Source organism: Pleurodeles waltl, chromosome 2_2 (assembly GCF_031143425.1).
Source record: "Pleurodeles waltl isolate 20211129_DDA chromosome 2_2, aPleWal1.hap1.20221129, whole genome shotgun sequence".
In the NCBI taxonomy this organism is placed as follows: Eukaryota; Metazoa; Chordata; class Amphibia; order Caudata; family Salamandridae; genus Pleurodeles; species Pleurodeles waltl.
Window position 1 is genome coordinate 991,321,722 of NC_090439.1, and position 22,288 is coordinate 991,344,009.

Here is a 22,288-nt window from a genome sequence, read left to right on the forward strand (position 1 = left end):
AGAGCAGGACACAGCTTATTAACATAAAAGGTGTGAACGACCCTCCCTCTCCTCAGCCCAGGAAGACTACCAGTATGTAGATCCCTCTTCTGTCACACCCAGCCCCTCCTGCGTGATGGCTGTCTGGAAAGTATGCACTAAGTGGAGCTGTCTGTCTGCCCCAGATGTGGATTGGAATCAGGCTGCAAATGCATTAGAGTTTTAAGCACAGACAAATGTCCACTTTCTAAAAGTGGCATTTCTACCATGGTAATAACAAATCTACCTACACCGATAATCAGGAATTCTCACTACCATTCAAACATAATAAACATGCCCACACTATTTCTCATAGATCAGAGGATACCACATAGACATATGTTAGGGCATTTCCAATGTAATCTACTGGAGGGTTAAGCACAGGTTAATTGAGTGACTTTTTGTAGACCCTGTCAAGGATTGAGGCAGTTGCATGAGAAGGGCTTACAACCCTACCTCAACCAACAACCTAATTTCTGACAAGAATTTTGGAGATTTGGGGCCTGATTACAACTTTGGAGGAGGTGTTAATCTGTCCCAAATGTGACGGATATACCACCAGCCGTATTACGAGTTCCATAGGATATAATGGACTCGTAATACGGCTGGTGGTATATCCGTCACTTTACCGTCACTTTTGGGACGGATTAACACCTCCTCCAAAGTTGTAATCAGGCCCTTGATGTTAGAGTTGGGAAAGGGGAGCTTCAGGGAAGGTATGGGCATCCTTGAAAATGTATTGATCTCTCATAGTATTTTGTAGACATGTACAAACATTTTTAATGGCCATTTCCACCCTAAACACACTTGTGAATTGACTCAAAAAATGTTTGGTAGTTTTGTTTCAAGACTTACGAATGGAAATGTGCACAGGAGAATGTGTTTCTCAAACAGTAAAAATATTTTCATGGATTAAAAAATTAACAAAAGCAGAAAAAAGGTTTAGTAGCTCTTCAAGATGCGGCCCTATATCTTTCACATAAGCCTCACCTTTTTCAAACAAAATATAATAGTAACTTGGCAATTCTGTATTTTGAGTCTTCATGTTTGTAGTCTATAATTGCACCACTGTATTACTGAATAATCATCATGAATCTTTGATCAATATGTGTATTCTGTAATAGTTCTTTACATTCCCACCCTGCTTGTAGACCTGGGTGAAGTTTTGTTTAAGGCTGCGAAATCTAGCAAAGTTTGTGAATTTCATGTTATACAATTTTAGGGAGGTTTCACTCCTGTAATATGTCATGTCATATTTGCTCCTTGTGGATTGTTTTGAGCAGAAAATGTCTTTTGAAAAACATTTCCTCCTTAATTCAGTCTCTTGCAGGTATCTCTGTATTCAAGACGTGCTTTCAATATCAGATACCAGCTTTTTTATGGAACCAGTGTTTCTTTCAATTGTTGTCCTCTTTTTTTATTGCTTTTATCAGCTGTCTTCGACAGTGGAAATCCTTGACCAGGTTGCCCATCTATCACAGTACAGCTAGGTCACAATTACAATAACTTTGTCTTTTTATGGCAGGATTGGTCGGTGGATTTCTTTGCCCGGAGCTGGCATTGCCTAATATATAGGTAAAAAATCTCCATGCCTGCCAGGGCCATTTTTTCTAAAATAAACTCCTATATTGAGAGTTTGTTTCAGAAAAACAAAAAAGTATCTCAAGCGGTGCCACAAAACACATTGTGCCCACTTGCCATGCTTAGCAGCCTTCAGCATATTAACTGTATCCATACAAATACAAATGCTCTGAAGGCAATGAGATTCCCACCAGTAGGGTGAGGAGTTTTTACTATGGCTAGCAAACCTTCCTCCGGGATAGTGAATAAAAAGCCTCCTTTGACCTAGCAGGCTGACAGGCCGCCAGACATTTTGTAATCCTACCCATTGGGGACTGCTTGAGTAAAGGAAAACCTGGTGCACCAGTAGCCTTCCCTCTCTATTACTCAATACTCGCCTACACTGAGCCATTAAGTGCAGACCTCATATACCTTCCTCAAGAGCTCCCTTGTCTAGCCAGGGTTGACGCTCACACTAGTGTCCTGGCACACCACTGCGAGGAAGGGCTTGATGATTAAGCATACCACGACTGGGTGGTCATCTTTGTTAGTTCAGTTCTGTTGGAGGGCATGCCCTGGGGTTTCCTCCCATTTGCTTTGTGTGTCTTATTTGACAATATATCACCAACACAATGTCTTGGATTAAGTACCAAGCCCTCACACGGATTTCACTGTAAAACAACACACTGTGGGACAACTTTATTCACAGTCTATTTGCAAGTGGTCACTTTTAGGCAACCCCTTGTGAATGGCTTCAAAAACAGGGCTGTGATCTGCAAGAAAAAGCAGATCACCGTCCCAGTGTGGGAAACTTTTATTTTTTTATTCCAGTCCTAATTCATTAAAGGAACCACTGCTGATTTAAAAAATAAAGGTTTCTCATTTTGGAAAACATCTTGGAGATTTTGCAGTGGTCCTGGAGTCCCTCTGAGGCTGTCAACACGATTTCCAAATGAGGAAGGATTTCCTGGGGGCCCTTTTTATTTGCAAATCAGTTACCACCTCCTTTGAGAAGTCAGTAAATAGGTCAACGGTTTGCAACTATAATTCATGTGACAAGTCACTGACACATACCATACCGAATCACAATTTTGAAAGAGCACCCAATATGGTTCTCAAAACCCATTTTAGGAGTCAGAGCAACTTTTCAGACTCCTAAAATTGGTTTTGTACATTAAAAAAATGAAATTTGCTGTCACAAACCCAGTGCATGTCACTGGGTTTATAATCTCAAAAAACTTTAGTACATCTGGCTCTGTGTTCTGTATGAGGGAAGAAGCCAGCCGGTGTACAAGAAAGCTCCCACATGCTTCCTGAACAAATATCCTTTCCATAATATTTAGTGGAAGAGTCTAAAAAAACAATCTAATGCTTGTATAATATTCTGACTGAAATAGATGAAGAACATTGATTCAGGTGTTGATAAAGCTCAAAAGACATCTCCCTGTATATAATCATGGATCAGTTGCTCAGGGACAAATCATGTTTTATTACCAGGAGAAGTGTCACTAATAAAAAGAAAAAATAACTGAAACAAATGTATGTAATTCAAGGTTTTGGTTTAAACATGAATGGATGCAAGCAGCAAGCAAACAACACATGAAAAGGTAAAATATAAGCAAAGACAATGGGCTCTATTACACAAAGTGCCCTGGGATTGCAACGGGCGTGTGCACCCACTTCAACACCCTTTTAGAGTGCATGCACTTGCCCATCCCCTTCTTTATTACAGCTCACACTGGCACATTTGCAGCTCTGTCGCAATCTCCAGGGCGTACTCTCTCAATTGCGTAGGAAGTGGCCACATGCGAGTGAAGGAACATATATTTTATTTGTGGCCAGTAGGGCAAATGAGGTATTAGAGGAGGAGTGCAATGACTATGAGCCACAAAGAGGTGTCAATGAGCAATTCCATGGACATCCCTTTAGAGGGAGGTGAGGGAATCCGTTTGATCATCCAGACATCCCCAGCAGTGGGGTGCAATCACTCACTACACCTGGCTAGGGGAGTCTCTGCCCCCCTTTTGAAAAGCAGGATGTTTTGCAGCTTGCACTCTGAAGGGCAAACAGACTGCTTTAAACAGCTGGTCAGAGTTTCAGTAATGCACTGCCCCTAGGGCAAGCACATGCTTGTAGGTGTCTTGGGGCAGGCCACTATCTGTAATAGGGCACAATGACCAGGTCTGCACCAGGCATACCCTCTTAGAGGTGTGCATATCATTGCAGTGCACGCTTCACATGATATGGCCCAGGTGTGTCTGCTATAACAGTCAGTAGGAATAACCAGCAGGCAAGCTGCCTCCAACAGGGAGTGCACTGTCACATGAAACTACGATTGCAGGAGTGTATAGGATTTTGTATCCACAAAAATGAATCTGATGGTTGACTGAGTTTCCTTACGCAACAGTTGTTGACGTCCAGTTGTGTGTCCTTCTTTGATTTTCAGATTGCAATAACAATAATCGAAGCCCGGCAGCTGATTGGAGAAAACATTGATCCAATCGTGATCATCGAGATTGGCGATGAAAAGAAGCAAACGACAGTAAAGGAAGGAACAAATGCACCCTTCTATAATGAGGTACACGTTTTTGTAATCTTGCATATGCTTACCCTAGGCCTTAGCAGACTAATGCTACTGCTTTTAAAATGGTGAGCTCTACTATTGACAACATCTTTGGACGTATCTTGCACTTCAACAAATGAATAGAAGATTGATTTTTTGCAACACAAGCTGCAAAGTTCTTTCTGTTTGAAAATATTTTACTGCATATTTCACTGAAATCATCTATGTTCAGTCAATTATATATAGCTGTGCCTGAACTGAATACAATGTCTCTGGAGGGGAAGGAGCAGAGTCTGGCCAATATTGGATTGGGTTGAAAACATTTTCTTTCCCAGCATCATGCTCTATCAGTGTTGCATTTTAGGTGATTGTCTTGTATTCACTGAATAGCAGCAGTGAGACAATTTTTAAAATTCAACTCTGGTCCCAGTGCCAGTGATGTTCTGTCTAAGGAGAGTATCAACTGGGTGTCATCTGCGTAAGAGAGGGTCTTAATCCCAAAAGAGGAGATAAGTGAAATTAGAGGGGCCATATGTATATTAAAAAGAGCTGAGCCCTGTGGCACCCCCGACCTGAGTGCTGTTTCGGCGGAGACATAAGGAACTAGCATTATTTTTTGCCTATGATCAGTCAAGTAAGAATGTAACCATGAAAGGGCCAGTCAGTCAACACCACACTCTTTTATACGTGGGAGCACGACGTCGTGAGATGGTATTGAATGCAGGGGAGAGATCCAATAAAGGTTTGTGTGAAAGGTGATGGTACGACAATATTATAAGTAATAAAGTACCCTGGTCATACATTTTAAGGATATTGCAAGTCACTTTTGGAGTTCCAGGAGCTTGCAAACGAATTTGGCCTTTCACTATGTTCCTCTATTTGGTTCTAGAATTCCTCTGTGACTTAAAATAATTCTTATAATGTACGGAAGGGGGTACTTTATACCCTATGTATACACTGTTAAAATAAGAATTAGACCAGAATCTGGTATCACAACCACTTGGAGAAGTACCATGTGTTCCAAAGGTGCAACAGTGTTTGGGGTTGCGTGTGAATTTCTCCAATAGTAGGATCAGCACTTTCAATCTGGGACCATGCAGGGAGAAGCCAGGGGGTCACCTCTTAACCAGTCCCATTCAGACCCTATTAGGAAATGCAGGTTTTACCCCAGGTCTGGGTAGGGGAAGTTCAAGAACCAGGAGAAATGGAGCTGCCAAAGACTGAGAGACATGTCTGACAAAGGCACAATTAAACAATTGACACATTAAAGCAAGAGTTTGGTCTCTAAGAAGAGGATATATATTGCTATATGCAGCTTAGACAGTGGGTTTTCAAACTCAAAATTAAAAATGAAACAAGGAGGGAACTCTCTAAGTTTGAAAAACTCTTGAAAGGTTAACTTCCACAAAATGATTTATATCTAATCTGTATAAAATACTTAATTCGAAACCCTTAGATTGTTAAACTCCCTTTTAAATGGAAGTTTGAATGGGAGAGCGAACTAGAAATAGACACAAAAAAATTAATTACGTTTTAATAAGGGCAAATAATTCACAAATAATTTCACCAGGCATGCCCAAGGAAGAGAAATAATGTACAAAATACTATACAAGGGGTGCTATACAGTAGTCTACATGCGATGGATCGGACCAAATCAGAGTATTGTTGGAGAAGTGTGGCGGAAATGACTCACTCAAGCACAGTAGGTGGAGTTGTCCACCCCAGGTAAAAAAAATAACTTCCTGGGGAGGTGCCCTGAGATGATATTGTCTGAATGTCCAATTCAGGGTATATGCTCCTTTCATTCACCAATGGGAAAGGCGATCTCCTTTCTACAATTGCAGCAAAATAGTTGATATTAGTTCTGTGTGGACACAGATGCCAGCGCCTAAATTATGAGATGCTGACAGATAGTGACTGGACTCAAATGTCCACAAAGACTTAGGATGCTAGTCCTTCTGGACGAGAAAATCTGCGAGACTTTATAGATAAAGTTCATGTGACGAGTCAGCGTCCACTGAGAAAGAGCCTTGATTTTGGCTCAGAACTCAGAAAAGTAAGATCGGATATTGGAAAGATATTAGGGGCAGAGATAGAGAAGCTGAGGGGCATATTTACTAGCCCCTTGTGCCACAGTTGCATCACTTTTTTTGATGCTACGGAGGCGATTACCACCACATCATATCTATGAGGCCCCGCAAAGCCACTCTGCATGACTTTAAGTGGCCTTATCAATATGGAGTAATTCAAGGCACTGCAAATCGCTTTGCAAGAACCTGGGGATGTACCAAAATGTTAAGCCTCCGCAGGGGAGGTGCAACAAGGAGAAATATCTTTATTTCTTCTTGTTTTTTCCACTTTCTATGTGTGCTGCATTTTGTGGATGACATGTAAACATCAACCACTGTATATACATTTGGAGAAAACCTTCCCTCCATAGACCCGCATAAGGTGCCCACTCGCTGTCATCACTAGACCCACCCTCATGTCCCCCACAATCAGTGTAACATGTGTAAATCAGGGTGTGCCCTAGGGCTGGCAGAAACAAAATGTGTATCACAGTACTCACACTCTTCCACCCAGACCCACGGCCTCAGATGCACTAGTAAAGTGTTATGTCAATCCTAGAACATCCCTGGCAGGACCAGAGTACCCAGCAACACCATGCAGCACTCACTCGTTCTCACTCAAACTCACTCCCTCACATCAAGCCCGTGCCGAGGCACAGGTTCCGGGTATCAGTTGGCACACTCTTGCATTCACTTGCTTCCGGCACCCCAATGCGGTGCCCTGATAATAAGCAAGTGGATGCCGTATTGCTTTCAGACTCCCTTTGTCCTAATCTGCCTTCCACCTGCCACCCAGTACTCCATTTGCCCTCATCCTACTGCAACCCCAAGAGTATTGAACTTTCCCCTGCGCACCTAACCGCTCCCCGCCAGGTCACACTCCCCATGTGCCAGGGTTAAGGAGAGAGACTGGAAGAGCAAAGGGTAGCAGACAAACAGGGCGGAGACGTTCAGGCTCCAAGTAGGAGGTTGACTCAGAGGTCTACAAAACATAGGGGGAGGGTCCCTGGGACCAGTGTACAGACTCGGAGGTTCCCAGCCACGTTAGATGATCCAATGTTGCAATATAGTAACCAAGTTCAGCACTTCTGGAATGGAGAGACACTGTTACGGCGTATTATTTCGACCCTCTCCAGACAGTTCAGATTGTACACAACAAGTTACCAGCTCCGTGCCTCCAGACTGGAGACACCTTGTCTGTTACCCAGGAACTTCCACTGCCCCCCCAAGACAAGTTCCAATGTAGAAAGTGCTCAGTGCACTGTCTCCACATAACAGAAGACACTGCTCAGGGATACAATAACATGGGGCTCCCTGAGGCACAAGGTGGTTTCAACTAACTCCTTGTTTCCCGTACCCCTCTGGATTGAGTTACTCCATCCAGTATGCTATGACCTTCGACATTCTGGACTCTCACTCCAGACAAACTCACTAGACGCAAGTTCCATTGTGCTGCACTAGGCCACATGCAACACTCCTCTGGTTGCACCCATACCTCTGAGGGTCCCAGTCTATGAATGGTCACAGCACACAATGAGCATGCAGCTGAGGTCTCACACAAGAGCAATGCTTCTCAATTGACCTCTGTGAAGCCCCAGCAGGGTTCCACAATAGTGATTAGTCCACTTCACAAGCTATCTCGGGGTGGATTGGTCCTCACTTTCGAGGGCTACACACCAGTCGTGCGCATAGTACTTTGCTACCCTTCCCTGATGTGCCTAGTCTCCAAACTTCTTCCTTAAGTCACGCACACACTTCTCCTGCCAGATAGAATCTGGCACAGTGTCTGTGCAATAGAAGGCACTGCTCTCCTGGTGTTACCGATTACAATGTAAGTCTTCCTCCAGAAGTCTTTGTCGTCCCTCAGACCTTGCCCCAAAAAAGGGGGCAAGCAAACCTGCCCTTGGAGAGCCACTCTCAGGATGCCACATTACAGCAGGCAATCATCCACAGGCCAGTCTCTTATTCTGGAAGTGTGTGTGCGGATCCCCTCCTTGGACAGTTATCCTCCTGGGCACCCAGACTCCTCTGCCAGTGCACCAACACAGTCCAGTTGCTCTGGTCCCACGTACCCATAGGTGGTACTCTGAGTTGCAGACGTTGAGTACCCCTTTTTATATTAAGTAAATGATTTGAAGTTGGGAATGGTTAAAAGGGTATTCCTTTGAACCACATAAGTCTCCCCTAAATTTTCTCCCTGTCTACCATGGAGTCCTGGAATGCAGATCTGTATCTTTATGGGTGCCAGGCTCTGAGTCCTAGAGGCCAAGTTTCACAACCGCTCCCACCATCTATCTGACTAGGCCCCAAATGGCAGAGATCTGATGTTCTGGATGCCTGAGTTTTACAGCGGTCATCTGGGGGATACACGGATGTGCTCATCCCCGGGACAGATTGAATGAATCCTAATTTACAGGGCACCAGAACCAGTCCCAACCTAGAAATGCCCACTTCCCTGAAGTGGCAGTACTTGGGCAATGATGACAAAACTACAGTTATCAATGATGCTGGTCTGTCATCCTGAGTTCAACAATACCAAACGGTATGAGGTTGCCCCTCCGCAATCCAGTAGTGCAACCAGACTTAATAAGCCTCAGCTTTCCATATTATTATATGGGTAGAGCAACACTCTTGAGTAGTGCGAACATGCGTGGATGTTGGCACTTCCCGGGCATGCATGCCCTGGTACATCCACCCTCCTGCTAATGCAGGTGACACTTCGCTACAGCCGTCAACATGATGCTCGTGCACCTTGGTTAGTCTGAGCCCACAGGCTTTGTTCCTATTAGGAAATACTCAGTTGTGAATGGGCACAGCGTGGGCTTGATGGCCATGTGAGCCCTCCTTTAGGAACCACTCTGCCCAGCCATGATCAGGAATGCCTGGCGTCGGAGAGGCTAGCCCCCGTCTGTACCTGGCTCTTTCCAGGTATGCTAACCCAGTAACCTGGCATCAGGGCCAGTGTCAATTCGTTGGATGATGGGTGCGCTTTCACTCTGCATTGCGAGAGGGAAAGTGCCCCGAACCTTATGGTCTTGGTAGTATGGTGCTCCAATGTAGCTTTATGCACCAGCTGGGCCTCTGCCTCAGTCCCCCCATGTAGCGAGTTCCCCACCCCCTGGTGCACCTAGACACGGGTTGTTAGAAATGGGGTCTCTAGTTGGCAGTTGATATACACCCTGCCGTAGTAGAGACCCTCACTCTATTCAGGGTAAGGGAGTCACACAAGTAAGACAACCCCTGCTCACCCCCTTGGTAGCTTGGCACAAGCAGTCAGGCTTATCTCAGAGGCAATGTGTAAAGTATTTGTACAAACACACACAGTAACACAGTGAAAAAACCACAAAAGGACTCCATACCGGTTTAGAAAAATAGCTAATATTTATCTAAAACAAACAAGACCAAAACGAAAAAATCCAACATACGCAAGTAATGATATCCAATTTTAAAGTAAAAAGAGTCTTAATCCATAGTAATCAATAGATGTGCACAAGACCTTCTTGGAAGTCGGCTCTGTCAAGGGAGCAACAATGGTGCCATATCCCTTGAAAAACCTGCTGTCGTAACTGGTGAGTCCTAAGAAGGCCCTCATCTCAGTCTGGGTCTTGCGGGTTGTCCAAGCCAGAATAGTGTACATTTTTGCCCGTAGGGACGCCACCTGGCCGCTCCCTACCTGGTGTCCCAAGTGCACCACAGTCCCTTAATAATGAGGCCTGCACTCTGCAGGGCATTCAACACTTTCTGCAGGTGGTGCAAGTGGTCCTCCCAGCTGGAGCTGAAGGCCGCAATGTCATCCAAGTAGGCGGCACTTAAGTTCTCCAACACAGTTAGGACCTGGTTGACCAGCCTCTGGAAGGTGGCAGGGGCGTTCTTCAACCCAAAGGTCATGACACAGAACTGGTATTGCCCCTCTGGTCTTGAGAACGCCGACCTCTCTTCGCCCTCCTCGGTAATCTGGCAGTACCCAGACATCAGATCGAACATGCTGAGGAACTTGGCAGCTCTCAACTGATCAATGAGCTTATCAGCTCGGTTATGCATTGCCTGGGTGATGGCATTGAGCCCCCTGTAGTCGACACTGAACCTACGTTCAGGTGTGACACCAGGTGGAGTAGCCTTGGGGACCAGAACCACAGGACTGGACGAAGGGCTGTTGGAGTGCCCAATCACCCTTAAGGCCAGCATCTTAGAGACCTCCTCCTTGACGCTGTCTCTCACACTGTCAGTCACCCTGTAAGACTTGTGTTTGACAGATAGATGGTCCCTAGTGTTAATATCATTGGTGCACCAGTGTGCGACCCCATGGGTGAGTGAGAACAGTGATGTGAACTGATCCAGTAACTGGCAACAGTCCCTCTGCTGCTCTAGGGTCAGATTAGGGGAGAGGTTCACACCCTCTACTAACCCATCCTGTTCTTTGGAGGAAAAGGGCTGGAGAGAGGTTCACGCTCATCTTCCACCCCATCATCTATGACCAAGAGCATGGTCAACTCCAACCTCTCAAAGTGTCCGTGTAACACTCTAAAAGGGTTTCTAGGAGTCTGCAAGTCTACCAGGTAGGTGACATCACTTTTGTGCTCCTTCACCTCAAATGGCCCAGACCAACAGTCGTAGAGCGCACGGGACTCTACTGGGGCCATCACCCAAACTTTCTGACCAGACTGAAACTCAACCAGATTGGTATTCTGGTCGTACCATTGTTCATTTCCTCCTGGCTAGCCTCCAGATTCTCCTGGGCGAGTTTCTGGAAACGGGCTGTCTGGTTCCTGAAGGCCAGCACGTAACTGAATACATCCTCGGGTGGCTTCTCTGGAGTTTGCTCCCAGTCCTCCTCCAACAAACTGAGAGGCCCTCTTACAAGGTGCCCATACAAAAGTTCAAAAGGGCTGAGGCCAACCCCCTTTCTGTGGGACCTCCCTTTAAGCAAACAACAGGCATGGTAACAAGAAGTTCCACTTATACCTCATGGGTTCAGAGACCCATAATAATGCCCTTCAGGGTACATTGAATCTCTCAACCAATCCATTGTTTTTGGGGGTTGTAGGGCGTGGTGAAGTTGTATGTTACACCACATGCCTTCCACATGGCCTTCATGTACAGTGAAATCAAATTGGTACCTTAATCAGATACCACCTCCTTGGGAAAACCCACACAGGTACAGATCCCCATAAGTGTCCTGGCCACTGTGGGCGTAGTCACTGTCCTCAGGAGCATAGCTTCCGGGTACCAGGCGGCATGGGCCACCAAGACCAGGATAAACCTGTTGCCCATGGTTGTTTTGGGATCCAGAAGACCCAATATGTCAATGTCCATCAACCCAAAAGTGGTGCTCACAACAGGAAAGGGTTGAAGAGGATCCTTTCCCCTCTTCTCAGACTTGCCACTTGCTTGGCAGGTCTTACAGGTCCTGCAGAATGCATCTGCGGCCTTCTTTGTTTTGGGCCAATAAAAGTGGGTGACAATCCTGTCAAAGATCTTGTCCTGCCCCAAATGACCTGCCAGTAGCACATCTTGAGCCAGACCCAGTAGGAAGGCTCTGAAACAATGGGTGCCACCAGCACAGAGGCTTCCAGTTTCAGCAACCTTAGGCTCATTATACAGGAGATCATTCTCCCAGTAAATAAGGTGAGATCCAGAGGTGTCACCAACTGCCTGGGCCTCGGCGTATTCCTGAAGACCCTCAAGGGTGGGGCATGCTTTATGCACTGTATAGAACTCTTTTCTGGTGGGGCCTCCTTCCTTCTGCCAAAGGGTCCGCTCTTGCAGGTCCCTGAGTTCAGCCACTTCTTCCCCTGTAGGTTCCGGGGCATCCCCCTCAGGTTCAGCCTCCTCCCAGATCATGAAGTCTCCGGAGTGGGTTTCCCAGGCCCCTTCCTTTCCTGGCAGGCACCAGGGCCCCTGTTTCAGGCTCCAGGCCATCCTGAATTACCCTGTGTGGCAGCCCTAAACCTTGTGGTCATGCATGCCCACTCTGGCAGTCCCAACATTTCCAAATGTGACCTAAGCTCCACCTCCTTTCAGGCAGTATGCTCTAGGTCATTCCCTGGCAGACAGTGAACAGGCATGGATAGACTCACAGCTACTCTCATGGAACCTGAGACCCCCCCATTCAAAGGAAACCTGAGTTACCAAGCATTGGTGCTCACTGTTGTCTACTTCCATATTAGGGATTACTTGCTCTTGAGGCACCAGATGACAGCAGACTGTTGTCATACTGGCTCCTATATCTCTAAGATCCTCCACCTGCCTCCCATTGATGGTCACCCACTGCCTGTACTTCTTTGTACTATTAGGTATAAGGGTTCTCTGGACCCCCTCCCTGAGGGAGACTGGGGTTATCTCAGCTGGCTCCCCTCCACTGACTTGGCTCCTCCCCAAGCGCTACACTGGCCACCCGAAAGGAACTGCCTACCGGTGAGGGGCTGCACCCACTTAGGACAGGCATAGCACTTGATGGGTCCCTTCCCTTCAGGCTTTCCTGAAGGGAACCAACTCATCTTCTCAGCAGGGAGCTGGGAAATCTTACCCTTGGAACTAGTTTGGGGCCCATTAGAGAAAATAATTCCTTACTTTTATCTTTAAAACCCCCTCCTTCTTCTGTTAGAGACCCTGCCTACTCTTGGCTGAGTCTCCCACATACAATTTCTTATGAACCCTGGTGCTGAGCCAGCAGTCCGCCTCCTTAGCAAGCGTCCTGGGGTCAGTAAGCTTGCTGTAAGTCAAGTGCTGGCGCAGCTCTGGAAAACAACAACTAGACAAGTGCTCCAATGCTATCAAATTGTACAGCCCCTGGTAGTCTGTTACCCCTGACCTTCATCCAACCATCCAGTGCTCTGCAGAAAGAATCCACATACTCCAACCAAGTTTGTGACCTAAGTTTAGCACTCTCCCTAAACCAGACCCTGTAACTCTTTGGGTGACACCATACCTCCTGGTTAGGGGGTCCTTAATGGCAGGGTACCTCATCCGATCCTCTACTTCTAAGGCCAACATGGTATCCTTCCCCTCCACTGAAAAGTACTTCTACAGGCCTGCTCCCAGTCTCTCTCGGGGACCCTGTGCATCCTCAGTGCCACCTCATAACCCCTGAACCACTGTTCTATGTCATCACCCACAGCAAAAACCTTTACCACATCCTGAGTATATGTATCTTCCCCTCAGACTGCATTGTAGAACAGCTACCACCATCTGTGCTGGCCTGCTCCTTCAAGCTCAGCTCATGACCTAGCAACATTTTTCTCTCCTCCATGGCCATTGCCATTTTCTTTGCTTCTGCCTCTCTCTTCATATTGGCTAACTCCAGCTGGAGCTTCTCATGCTCCAAATGATGCCTTCTCTCTGCCAATCCCTCCATCAGTTCCTCTCTGGTCAGACCCTTAGAAGAAACACTTCTGTCTGCCCTGGAGGCCCTCTCTGCAGGGACGTTCTGGTTATCCATCAAATCATCATGTATGCTCTGCACCTCCTAATCCATAGCAACATGCTCCTCTGCAGTGTGTTCCTCTGCCTCTTTTGCCACCAACCAGGCCCTCGGCGCGTTTTGCAGCTCCTCCTTATTGGCAGAGCTTTTGATTGGACATTTGAACTCCTTACAAAACTGCTTGAGCTTGGCTACAGTGTAATCCTCCACTTTCTCCAGCTTAAATACCACATTTATAGCAACTACTGATGACTCCACAGACTGAGACATGCTTGTGGAAAAGGCTCAACCAAGGTGCAGAGTTTCAGAGGGAAAGAGGTCAAAAATGAAAACCAAAAATCCAAGAGAAAAACAGTATGTGGTTGTGTAATGGTCTGCAATAAAACAGTAGTGTACACCAATCACTGTATGTCAAGTAAAAATACAAGTCCTATCCTTGTCGCTGCCACAAATGTTAGCAATGGGGTCTGTAGTTGGCAGTCGGTGTACACACTGTCCAAGTAGGGAACCTCACTCTAGTCTGGGTATGGGAGTCACACACTTGAGAAGCAATGTGTAAAGTATTTGTACAAACACACACAATAACATAGTGAAAACACCACAAAAGAACGTGGTAGTGTAGAAAAATAATGAATATTTATCTGAATCAAACAAAATCAAAATGACAAAAATCCAACTAACAGAAGTAAAGATATCCAATTTTAAAGTTAAAAAAAATGTAATCCATAAGAATCAATGGATGCATTGTTTTGGCACAAAGTACCTGGTATGCATCAGAAATAAAGCCGCAGGGATGGGCGTGCGCCAGAAAAGCATGCGATGCATCGATCCCTTACTTGCAAGTGAGGCCGTGCGCTGATTCTTTCTCTACCAGGAGCAGGGAAGGGATGCATTGATTTACGGGGAGGCAGCCTCAGGTCCGTGAGATTATGTGGAAGATTTGACACACAGGGACGATGTGTGCAAAATCCGGACACAGAGCAGCGATGAATCCGTGCTGAACTGGTGATGCGTCGATTTCACCGGCGCTGCATCGATTTTTCAGTCACGGTGCAAACACTGCATTGATTTTTCTGACACTCGGCTCTGGTGTGTGGATTTTCACCTTGGGTTCACCAGCCTCTCCTTTCAAGGGCCCATGGACTGGAGGTGTCACAACTTGGCATGATAGGGTACTCAGCAAGAGAGCCCAGGAACTGGCAGAGGAAGCCTTTGATGGTCCTGAGACTTCAGAACAGGGGACAAGCTCAGTCCAAGCCCTTAGAGAAACTTCACAAGCAGAATTTCAGAAAGCAAAGTCCAGTCCTTTCCCTCCTAAGGCAGAGGCAGCTGCAGCAGGCCAGCACAGCAACAGGCAGAGTGGCAGGTCCTCCCCAAGCATCAAACTCTTCTCCTTGGCAGAGGTTCCTCTTGATCCAGAAGTAACCTAAAGTTGTGGGGTCAGCAGTCCAATACATATACCTATTTATGCCTTTGAAGTAGGCAAACTTCAAATGAAAGACTTTGTTGTGCACAATAACCTGCCTCCTCTTTGCCCTGCCTCAGAAACACTCTAGGGGGTTGGAGACTTTATTGTGTGAGGGCAGGCACAGTCCTTTCAAGTGCAGGTATCAGCTCCTCTCTCCCACTATAGCCCAGGAAGACTCGTCAGGATATGCAGGACACACCTCAGGTCCCTTTGTGTCACTGTCTAGAGTGAATTCACAAACAGCCCAACTGTCAGTCTGACCCAGACGTGTATTCAGTAGCCAGGCAGAAGCACAGAATGGTTAAGCAAGAAAATGCTCACTTTCTAAAAGTGAACTTACAAACTAAAAACAAACTTCACTAAATGATTAATTTTTAAATTGTGAGTTCAGAAAACCCAAGCTCCAAATCTCTATCTGCTCTCAAACAGAAACTATACTTAAAAGATATTTAAAGGCAGTCTCCAAGTTAACCTATGAGAGAGCTAGACCTTGCATTAGTGAAACATTTCACTATTAGGACATGTAAAATATATCAGTACATGTCCTACCTTTTAAATACACTGCACCCTCCCATGGGGCTATCTAGGGCCTACCTTAGGGGTAACTTATATGTAGTAAAAGGAAAGGTTTGGGCTTGGCAAGTGTGTACAATTTCCAGGTCGACCTTGCAGTTAAAACTGCACACACAGACACTGCAATGGCAGGTCTGAGACCTGTTTACAGGGCTACTCATGTTGGTGGCACAATCAGTGCTGCAGGCCCACTACTACCATTTGATTTACATGCCCTAGGCACTTCTAGTGTACTTTACTAGGGATTTACTAGTAAATGAAATATGCCAATCATGGATAAACCAGTTACCAATATCATTCAGACAGAGAGCACTTACATTTTAGCACTGGGTAGCAGTGGTAAATCGCCCAGAGTATCAAAACCAGCAAAAACGAATTACAGCACAGGATCCAAAAACAGGAGGTCAGAAGCAAAAAGTACATGGAAACATGCCACGAGCATGCCACATGCCATGAGCTGCCAGGTTTAACATGGTTGAATGCCTTACTGGGGTCTAACCGGGGCTAGCAGGGCCCAGGGCCCCATACGTGGGTCAGTGCAGTCTCCACTTACCCAGGATCTGACTCTCCCTTAGGGTCCCAGCCGGCTTACCTCCAGTAGAGGGCCCCCCTTTTAGGAGGCCTTCCCTAGCAGCGCACATCCTTTGGGATGTACCCGTCTGTCTCTACCTCGCCCTCCAACCTCTCTATTGGGTACCTCTGGGGACGGAGTGGGGCCCACTCAGAAATGACTCTGAGTCGAGGGGTACTTATCCTGAGCGCAGGTGCCCACAGACCCCGCAGGCCTACTCCATCAGGTCATGGATGTGGCTACAGGTGCTGCCAACATCGCCAGCATAGGTGCTCATACTTCTGGCAATGAGGGTCAACCACCCTCCTCCCCAGGTATCTAGTATAGCTCTCCTCTGGGGTTAACCAGGGTGCCGTGCCAGCCCCGCCTCTTTCTGCTACAGGTAGGGCGGTGAACTCACTCCTCCCCTGCCAGACAGCGGGGAAGTCTCCGGAATCCTAAGGCCCACCACAAGAAGGCAGCATGGGGGGGCAGCGAAACGTTTCTCGATTTGTTCCTAAGGAGAGCCATGTCCAACACTGGGGTAATACAAGCAGAGGACCGTCTACCTTTCTTGTTTCTTTTTTTTTCTTTCTTTTGAGGTGACTATGCCAACCTACACTGTTGTAATTAAATAAATAGTTTATGAAATCCAATTAAAAAAAACCTTTGAAAGCTGAAGAAAGTGACGAAATATAACTAGTGCAATGTCTTCTGTCATAGTTCTTCTACCTCTGTAGCGAATATGTGCTCTGGAAACTTGAAATTGTGATTTGCTTTACAATTTTCTTTGCCTTAAAAAGTACTTATTTGCACACTGGGTACAACATTGGGTCAATATTTTGTTATGTGCCATGGTTATCATAAAGCACTCTGACAAAATGAATAGCCTCTTGACAGCAAACTTCCAGACAAAAATGCAGCTTTTTGATGTAAGTTTCTGTGATTTATAATCAGAATATTGAAACATTACAGAGAGCAACGTAGTCCACTTATATATCACTCTTGCTCAATGTAACCGTACAAGCGCTAATCATGTAATTTTGTTTTTTTACAGTATTTCGTATTCGACTTCATTGGTGCGCAGGATCATCTTTTCAACAAAATTATCAAAATATCTGTAAGTATTTTAGAACTTTTCTTTGTGCTGTTGCACTGATTTATTTACGATGTTTGGGGGCTTATTCACGAGAGGCTTGCACCACTGAAGCATCACTTTCTGTGATACTCCGGCAGCGCAAACCTCTCAATCGTATCATTGAGGCCACGCAAAGCCATTTTACAAGCTTTGAATGGCCTCATAGATATGGAGGAAGATAATGCAACATAAATTGCTGTGTTGCCTCACTCTGCAACAGGGAGGCATTCCATGGGCTTTGTGGTGGGTTTTCCCTTGCAGCACGCCTGGATTTTGATGCTGCCCCAGATTTACTTAATCACGCAAACATGGGGAAGTGAGCCTTCAGCAGCACACATAGAAAGAGAAAAACACCTCTCTGAACTGTTCTAGTGCAGGAAGGGTCCTCTTCCTGCACAAAAACAATCCTGCATGCAATGCAGACGCGCTTGCACCATGGTGCCAGGGTTGCCACTAGTTGGCAGTGTACGGGGAAAAGACAGTATTGCAAAAATACGGTGCATTTCTGCCCTTTCGTTTTGGCGTACAACAATGCAGCAAGATGACTAGAGGTGCTGTTCTACGCCAAAACCCACAAATGAGGGCCTTAATTATTGAAATAGCCCCTTGCAATCTGTGATACCTTGTGAAACTAAAACATTTTATGAAACGCTGCATCACTTGTGAACTACTAATAAAAATATAAGTGAAATTTCTCAAAATCCTGGTAATTCTTTTTTTACTCCTCACATAGCAAACGCAATTGGTGCTGAGTCTTGGTACCAAAAGAAAATATGCTTTGCAATTCGACTTGAAAGAGCAACGGATGTTATGTTTCTTTTGAAAATATTGAAAATCAAATGATTAAAAATGGACTTAATTGGCCATTTTAAATTTAGCTCAGATTATCTATTACGTTTACCCTGACTGGAGAGACAATAATAGCGCGTGTAGTTGAAAACGAAATAGTCCATGCAGTTATTCTTTTAAGCGGAAATGTTTTTGAACTACAGAGTAGAAGGCAGAGTGTGAAACAGAGCAGAATAGCACGGCATGGGTCTTATGATGTCTCACTGACTTACTGGTAAAAATAATGTTTCACGGAAAAGAGATTTTTTTTAGCAAAGGAGGCATAATAGTGTGTGAAGATGGTTCTAAAAAAATGAATGTTCTCCCAGATGTCTGAACCACAGTTTGGCACTTGTACGGGCCTTGTGACCCCTGTCTCTCTGGAAGGCGGTGGTCACGATGCAGGTATGTTGTGTTTTCAGGTGCTGGGATGAAGGTCTGCTGTCCCTTGCAGGCCTCCATTGCAGTATTGACGACTTGTCGCTAGGAGTCGCAAACCAATTCCTCCTATTGACGAGTCAATTCCTATTCTAACTCCTAGCAAAAAGTCCCTTCGCAGGGTACAAGCAACGAGCACCACTCTCACTGCCGTGAGAATTCCAAGCTCTTTGCCGTTGCCAACATGCCCCATCAGGTGTTACCTGCGGAAAACGTATGGGCAATTAATGGGGGATACACAATTTGTGCAGAGGCAGGTAACGCATGACCAAATACGGACCTACTTGAAACCCCATTTTGAGCACACACTGGAACTTGTTCCCAAAATGTAATTTACCCGTAGTTTTAATCAAGGCTTACGAAATAATGGATCTGCTAATTATTAAAACACACACACGCGCGAGCATACTTATGAATGCAGAGAATAATGAAGAAGGCATAAATGGGTACATATTCCGGGGTACATAAAGTACAATATATCTCAAACACACACACACACACTACACTCTCTCTCTATCTCGCTCTCTCTTAATGGCTTTGTCGAAAATACAATTACTGGCAGCCATTATCACTATTTTTACAATCCAACGCGGGTTTTCATGAAAAAGAAAACACTAGCAGACAATTTCAGTATAACTACAGCAGCAAGTCCTGTGGGAAACACCTCTGACATTAACAGAAGATTAATGTAATTACCACATTCTGTCACTGTATTACCAGGTCATCCCAAAAATGAGGCTCTTGGGTGTGCGGTGGAAGGAAAACCCGGTAGCCCGACCGGCTAGTATTCTGCTCCAAACGTTCATTGTTGTCCCGTATTTGTCTTTGTAAAATCCACCACCCGTGAAGACGCTCACATTTACATTTCTGGATCTGAAAACCAATTCCCTTGCCAAAATAGCGTGTAATAATGTGTTTATATACATATATAACGTGTAATAATGTGTTCGTTTTTCCCTAGTGGTGCATCTCACATGAACACATGCTTTACATCTTCCTTCTCTGGGCTTTTTCCACAGGTTCTGCACAACAAATTAATAGGAAGCATCCTGATTGGATCCTTTAAGGTGGACGTGGGCACAGTGTACAATGAGCCAGGTGGGGACAGAATAAGCGGTGTGCTGCCCGCCCTGCTTCAAGCTAACCTTTGGCTATGAATAAAGTTTGATAAGCATGCTGAGTTTATGACGTAGGCTCGGGCAATGCTCTGTATTAAAGGTGAATGTGCGCAGGCAGGAGTTGATCGCTATTTTAATATTCGCAATGCAGAAGTGCTTGTATTCTAAGTGATTGTGAAATGGTGCAAATTATGACAGGCAACTGGATGGCAGCCAACAAAAGCCGCAGGATGAAGTTACTCATGGAGTTGTGTGTGTGTGTGTGTGTGTATGATGGTGGTGGGGGAAGGTGGGAAGGGTTCTATAGACCAATCTGGGCCACAGGTCACACCAAACAGTACCTATTAAGTATGTGATGCCACTTCTGAGCCCAGCGGCAATGACCAATGAGGAAAGAGAACTAGCAAACAGGATATTTCTTCTAAAAACAAAAAGAAGAAGGCAGTACTAGTATGAGTGAGAATTTTTCACCCTAAGGGGTAGAAATAGTAATAATGTGCCAGTGCTTTCTAAGATAAAAATTTATGAGATATTGAATATTCAACATTAAGCTGACGTTGAGGCCCAAAAGACAAATTACTAAGGGAAACTTATTAATATGTGTTGTTTAGATAAGCAGGCCACCATATTAAGGCAAATTAAAGTTTTATCACTTTTATAACAAGCACGGGCAGCGTCTGTAGATTTGACATTGGCATCAGGCCTGCACATGCTGTACACAATAACTGACTTTGTTAATGCTGGGCTGTGTACTGGGAAGCTAGAAGCGACAAAAGTTTCTGAAAAATGGATGCCACTGAAAGCAAGCATTGGCAAAGATTTGGCCTTGGCAAGCTGTGATGATTATTATTTTCTTTGAAAAAATATTGGATCCCTATACCGTAGAAATAAAAATAAGAAAAAAAACATTTTCTACCTACACATGTTTGTGACCAGCTCATTTTGCAATATAGTAAAGCTTTTCCAAATCGCAAAATAGGTTTCTTGACTAATTATGAATCGAATAAAATGGGAGTCCCCTCCTATTTGTGATGCTATTTGTGGTTCACAATGAGACTTATCTATTGTTTGCCACCGCAATAGCAGTCACAAATCTTTGACAGGTTACCAACTCCTCAAGGGGTGACAGATTTGAAAAACAGAAGCTGTGTCCTTTGTAGAGTTTCCTCTTTAAGAACCATGTTGGGCAGCCGCAGGGGTAGCAGGCAGTTGCAATAACACTTTTCTTTCAACCCCTTGCATCCCTAAGGCCACCATGTGTGCTCCATATTTAAGATATCGCACACCATGGCCGCAGTGAGAACTATAGCACCAACATTTTCGACGCTATTGTGGCACTTTACTGCACTACCGACAAACATTTTGACACTAGTGTAGAAAAGTGCAAGGAGGCCCATATTTTAAATGCGCCACTTTGTAAATGAGGCATGGGGAAAAGCCCACCTTAGCGGAAAAAAAATTACGCTAAGGCGGCACTAAAGTGGCACAAGGGGTTCTTAAATCTGCTCCAAAGTTTCCTATGTGCAAATGCAAACCCAGATGTTGGACTGTTGTTCCTTACAGCCCACCACCTCTGTGTTAGTAGCTCCTCATAGTGCAGTCACACATAGCAATCTGCCAAATTCATATCCTTTAGGCAGGCCTTTTTGCAGCACCGTACACAACTTTGCAATACAACCCATTAGTACATAGGATACATTGTAAAATTATAGCAGATCTGACCACTTTTTGTGATCAATCTGTTTGTACATGGGGCTCCAGATTATTTATGTTTCACACTGTTTATTTGAGAGTTGAATAGCTGCAAAAGATGGATAAAATAATGCAATAAATAATATTAGAAGACAGTTGGGTATAAGAAAAACTTAGGTTTTAAGATAGACAAGGCTTTTTGAATGGATGGTCCAAGGAAACTGTCAATTCCACACCTCCCAGGCCTGCAATTCTTGGGCTCTAACAAAGAGTGCTGATCGGAAAGAGAAAAAAAATGAAAGTAAGCTTTAAGCCATCTCAGAAACTTGACTGGACAGTAAAGTGAACTTAGGCAAAAGGTGAAGAAAGGAGCCATCTTTGTGAAATTGTAGTGGTATAAAGGTCATAGGAATGGCAAGGTTCAGTGATCTGTCGGAATAAGCTGTGTGGGTGCGAAGGAAGGAGATGAAGTCACCAAGTCAGGAAAGTGGGGGTAAAACTAGTAGGAAGAGAGCGAAAAGGAGTGATATCTGTTAAGGATGTTGTTGCATTCATGCACCTTTTGGTTGTCATAGGTCATCAATTTTGTGACAAGTGGGCCGTGCTTACAGACCCTGGTGACATTCGGACAGGAGTGAAAGGATACCTGAAATGTGACGTCAGCGTTGCTGGGAAAGGAGACTCCATAGCGTCCAGTCAGAAAGCAAGTGACGCGGAAGAACAAATTGAGAAGTAATGCTTTCTCTTTTATTACTTTCCCTCATTAAATCCTCCTACGTATTTCCTTCCATGCCATTTACAATGTATCTTAGTTCCCCAGCGCGAGGTGTGTTCATGTGCCCAGAAAGTATTT

General features: G+C 45.1%; 1 protein-coding gene across 1 annotated transcript in view; it reads left to right on the plus strand.

Moving 5' to 3' along the window:
- The window catches only part of FER1L6 (fer-1 like family member 6), a 682,981-nt gene that overhangs the window by 337,742 nt on the left and 322,951 nt on the right, over positions 1-22,288 (plus strand). The window contains exons 5-8 of the mRNA XM_069220715.1: positions 4,025-4,156; positions 17,279-17,341; positions 19,645-19,723; positions 22,011-22,167. Of these exons, the coding sequence (XP_069076816.1) occupies positions 4,025-4,156; positions 17,279-17,341; positions 19,645-19,723; positions 22,011-22,167 (431 nt within the window). The remainder of the gene's footprint in view (positions 1-4,024; positions 4,157-17,278; positions 17,342-19,644; positions 19,724-22,010; positions 22,168-22,288) is intronic.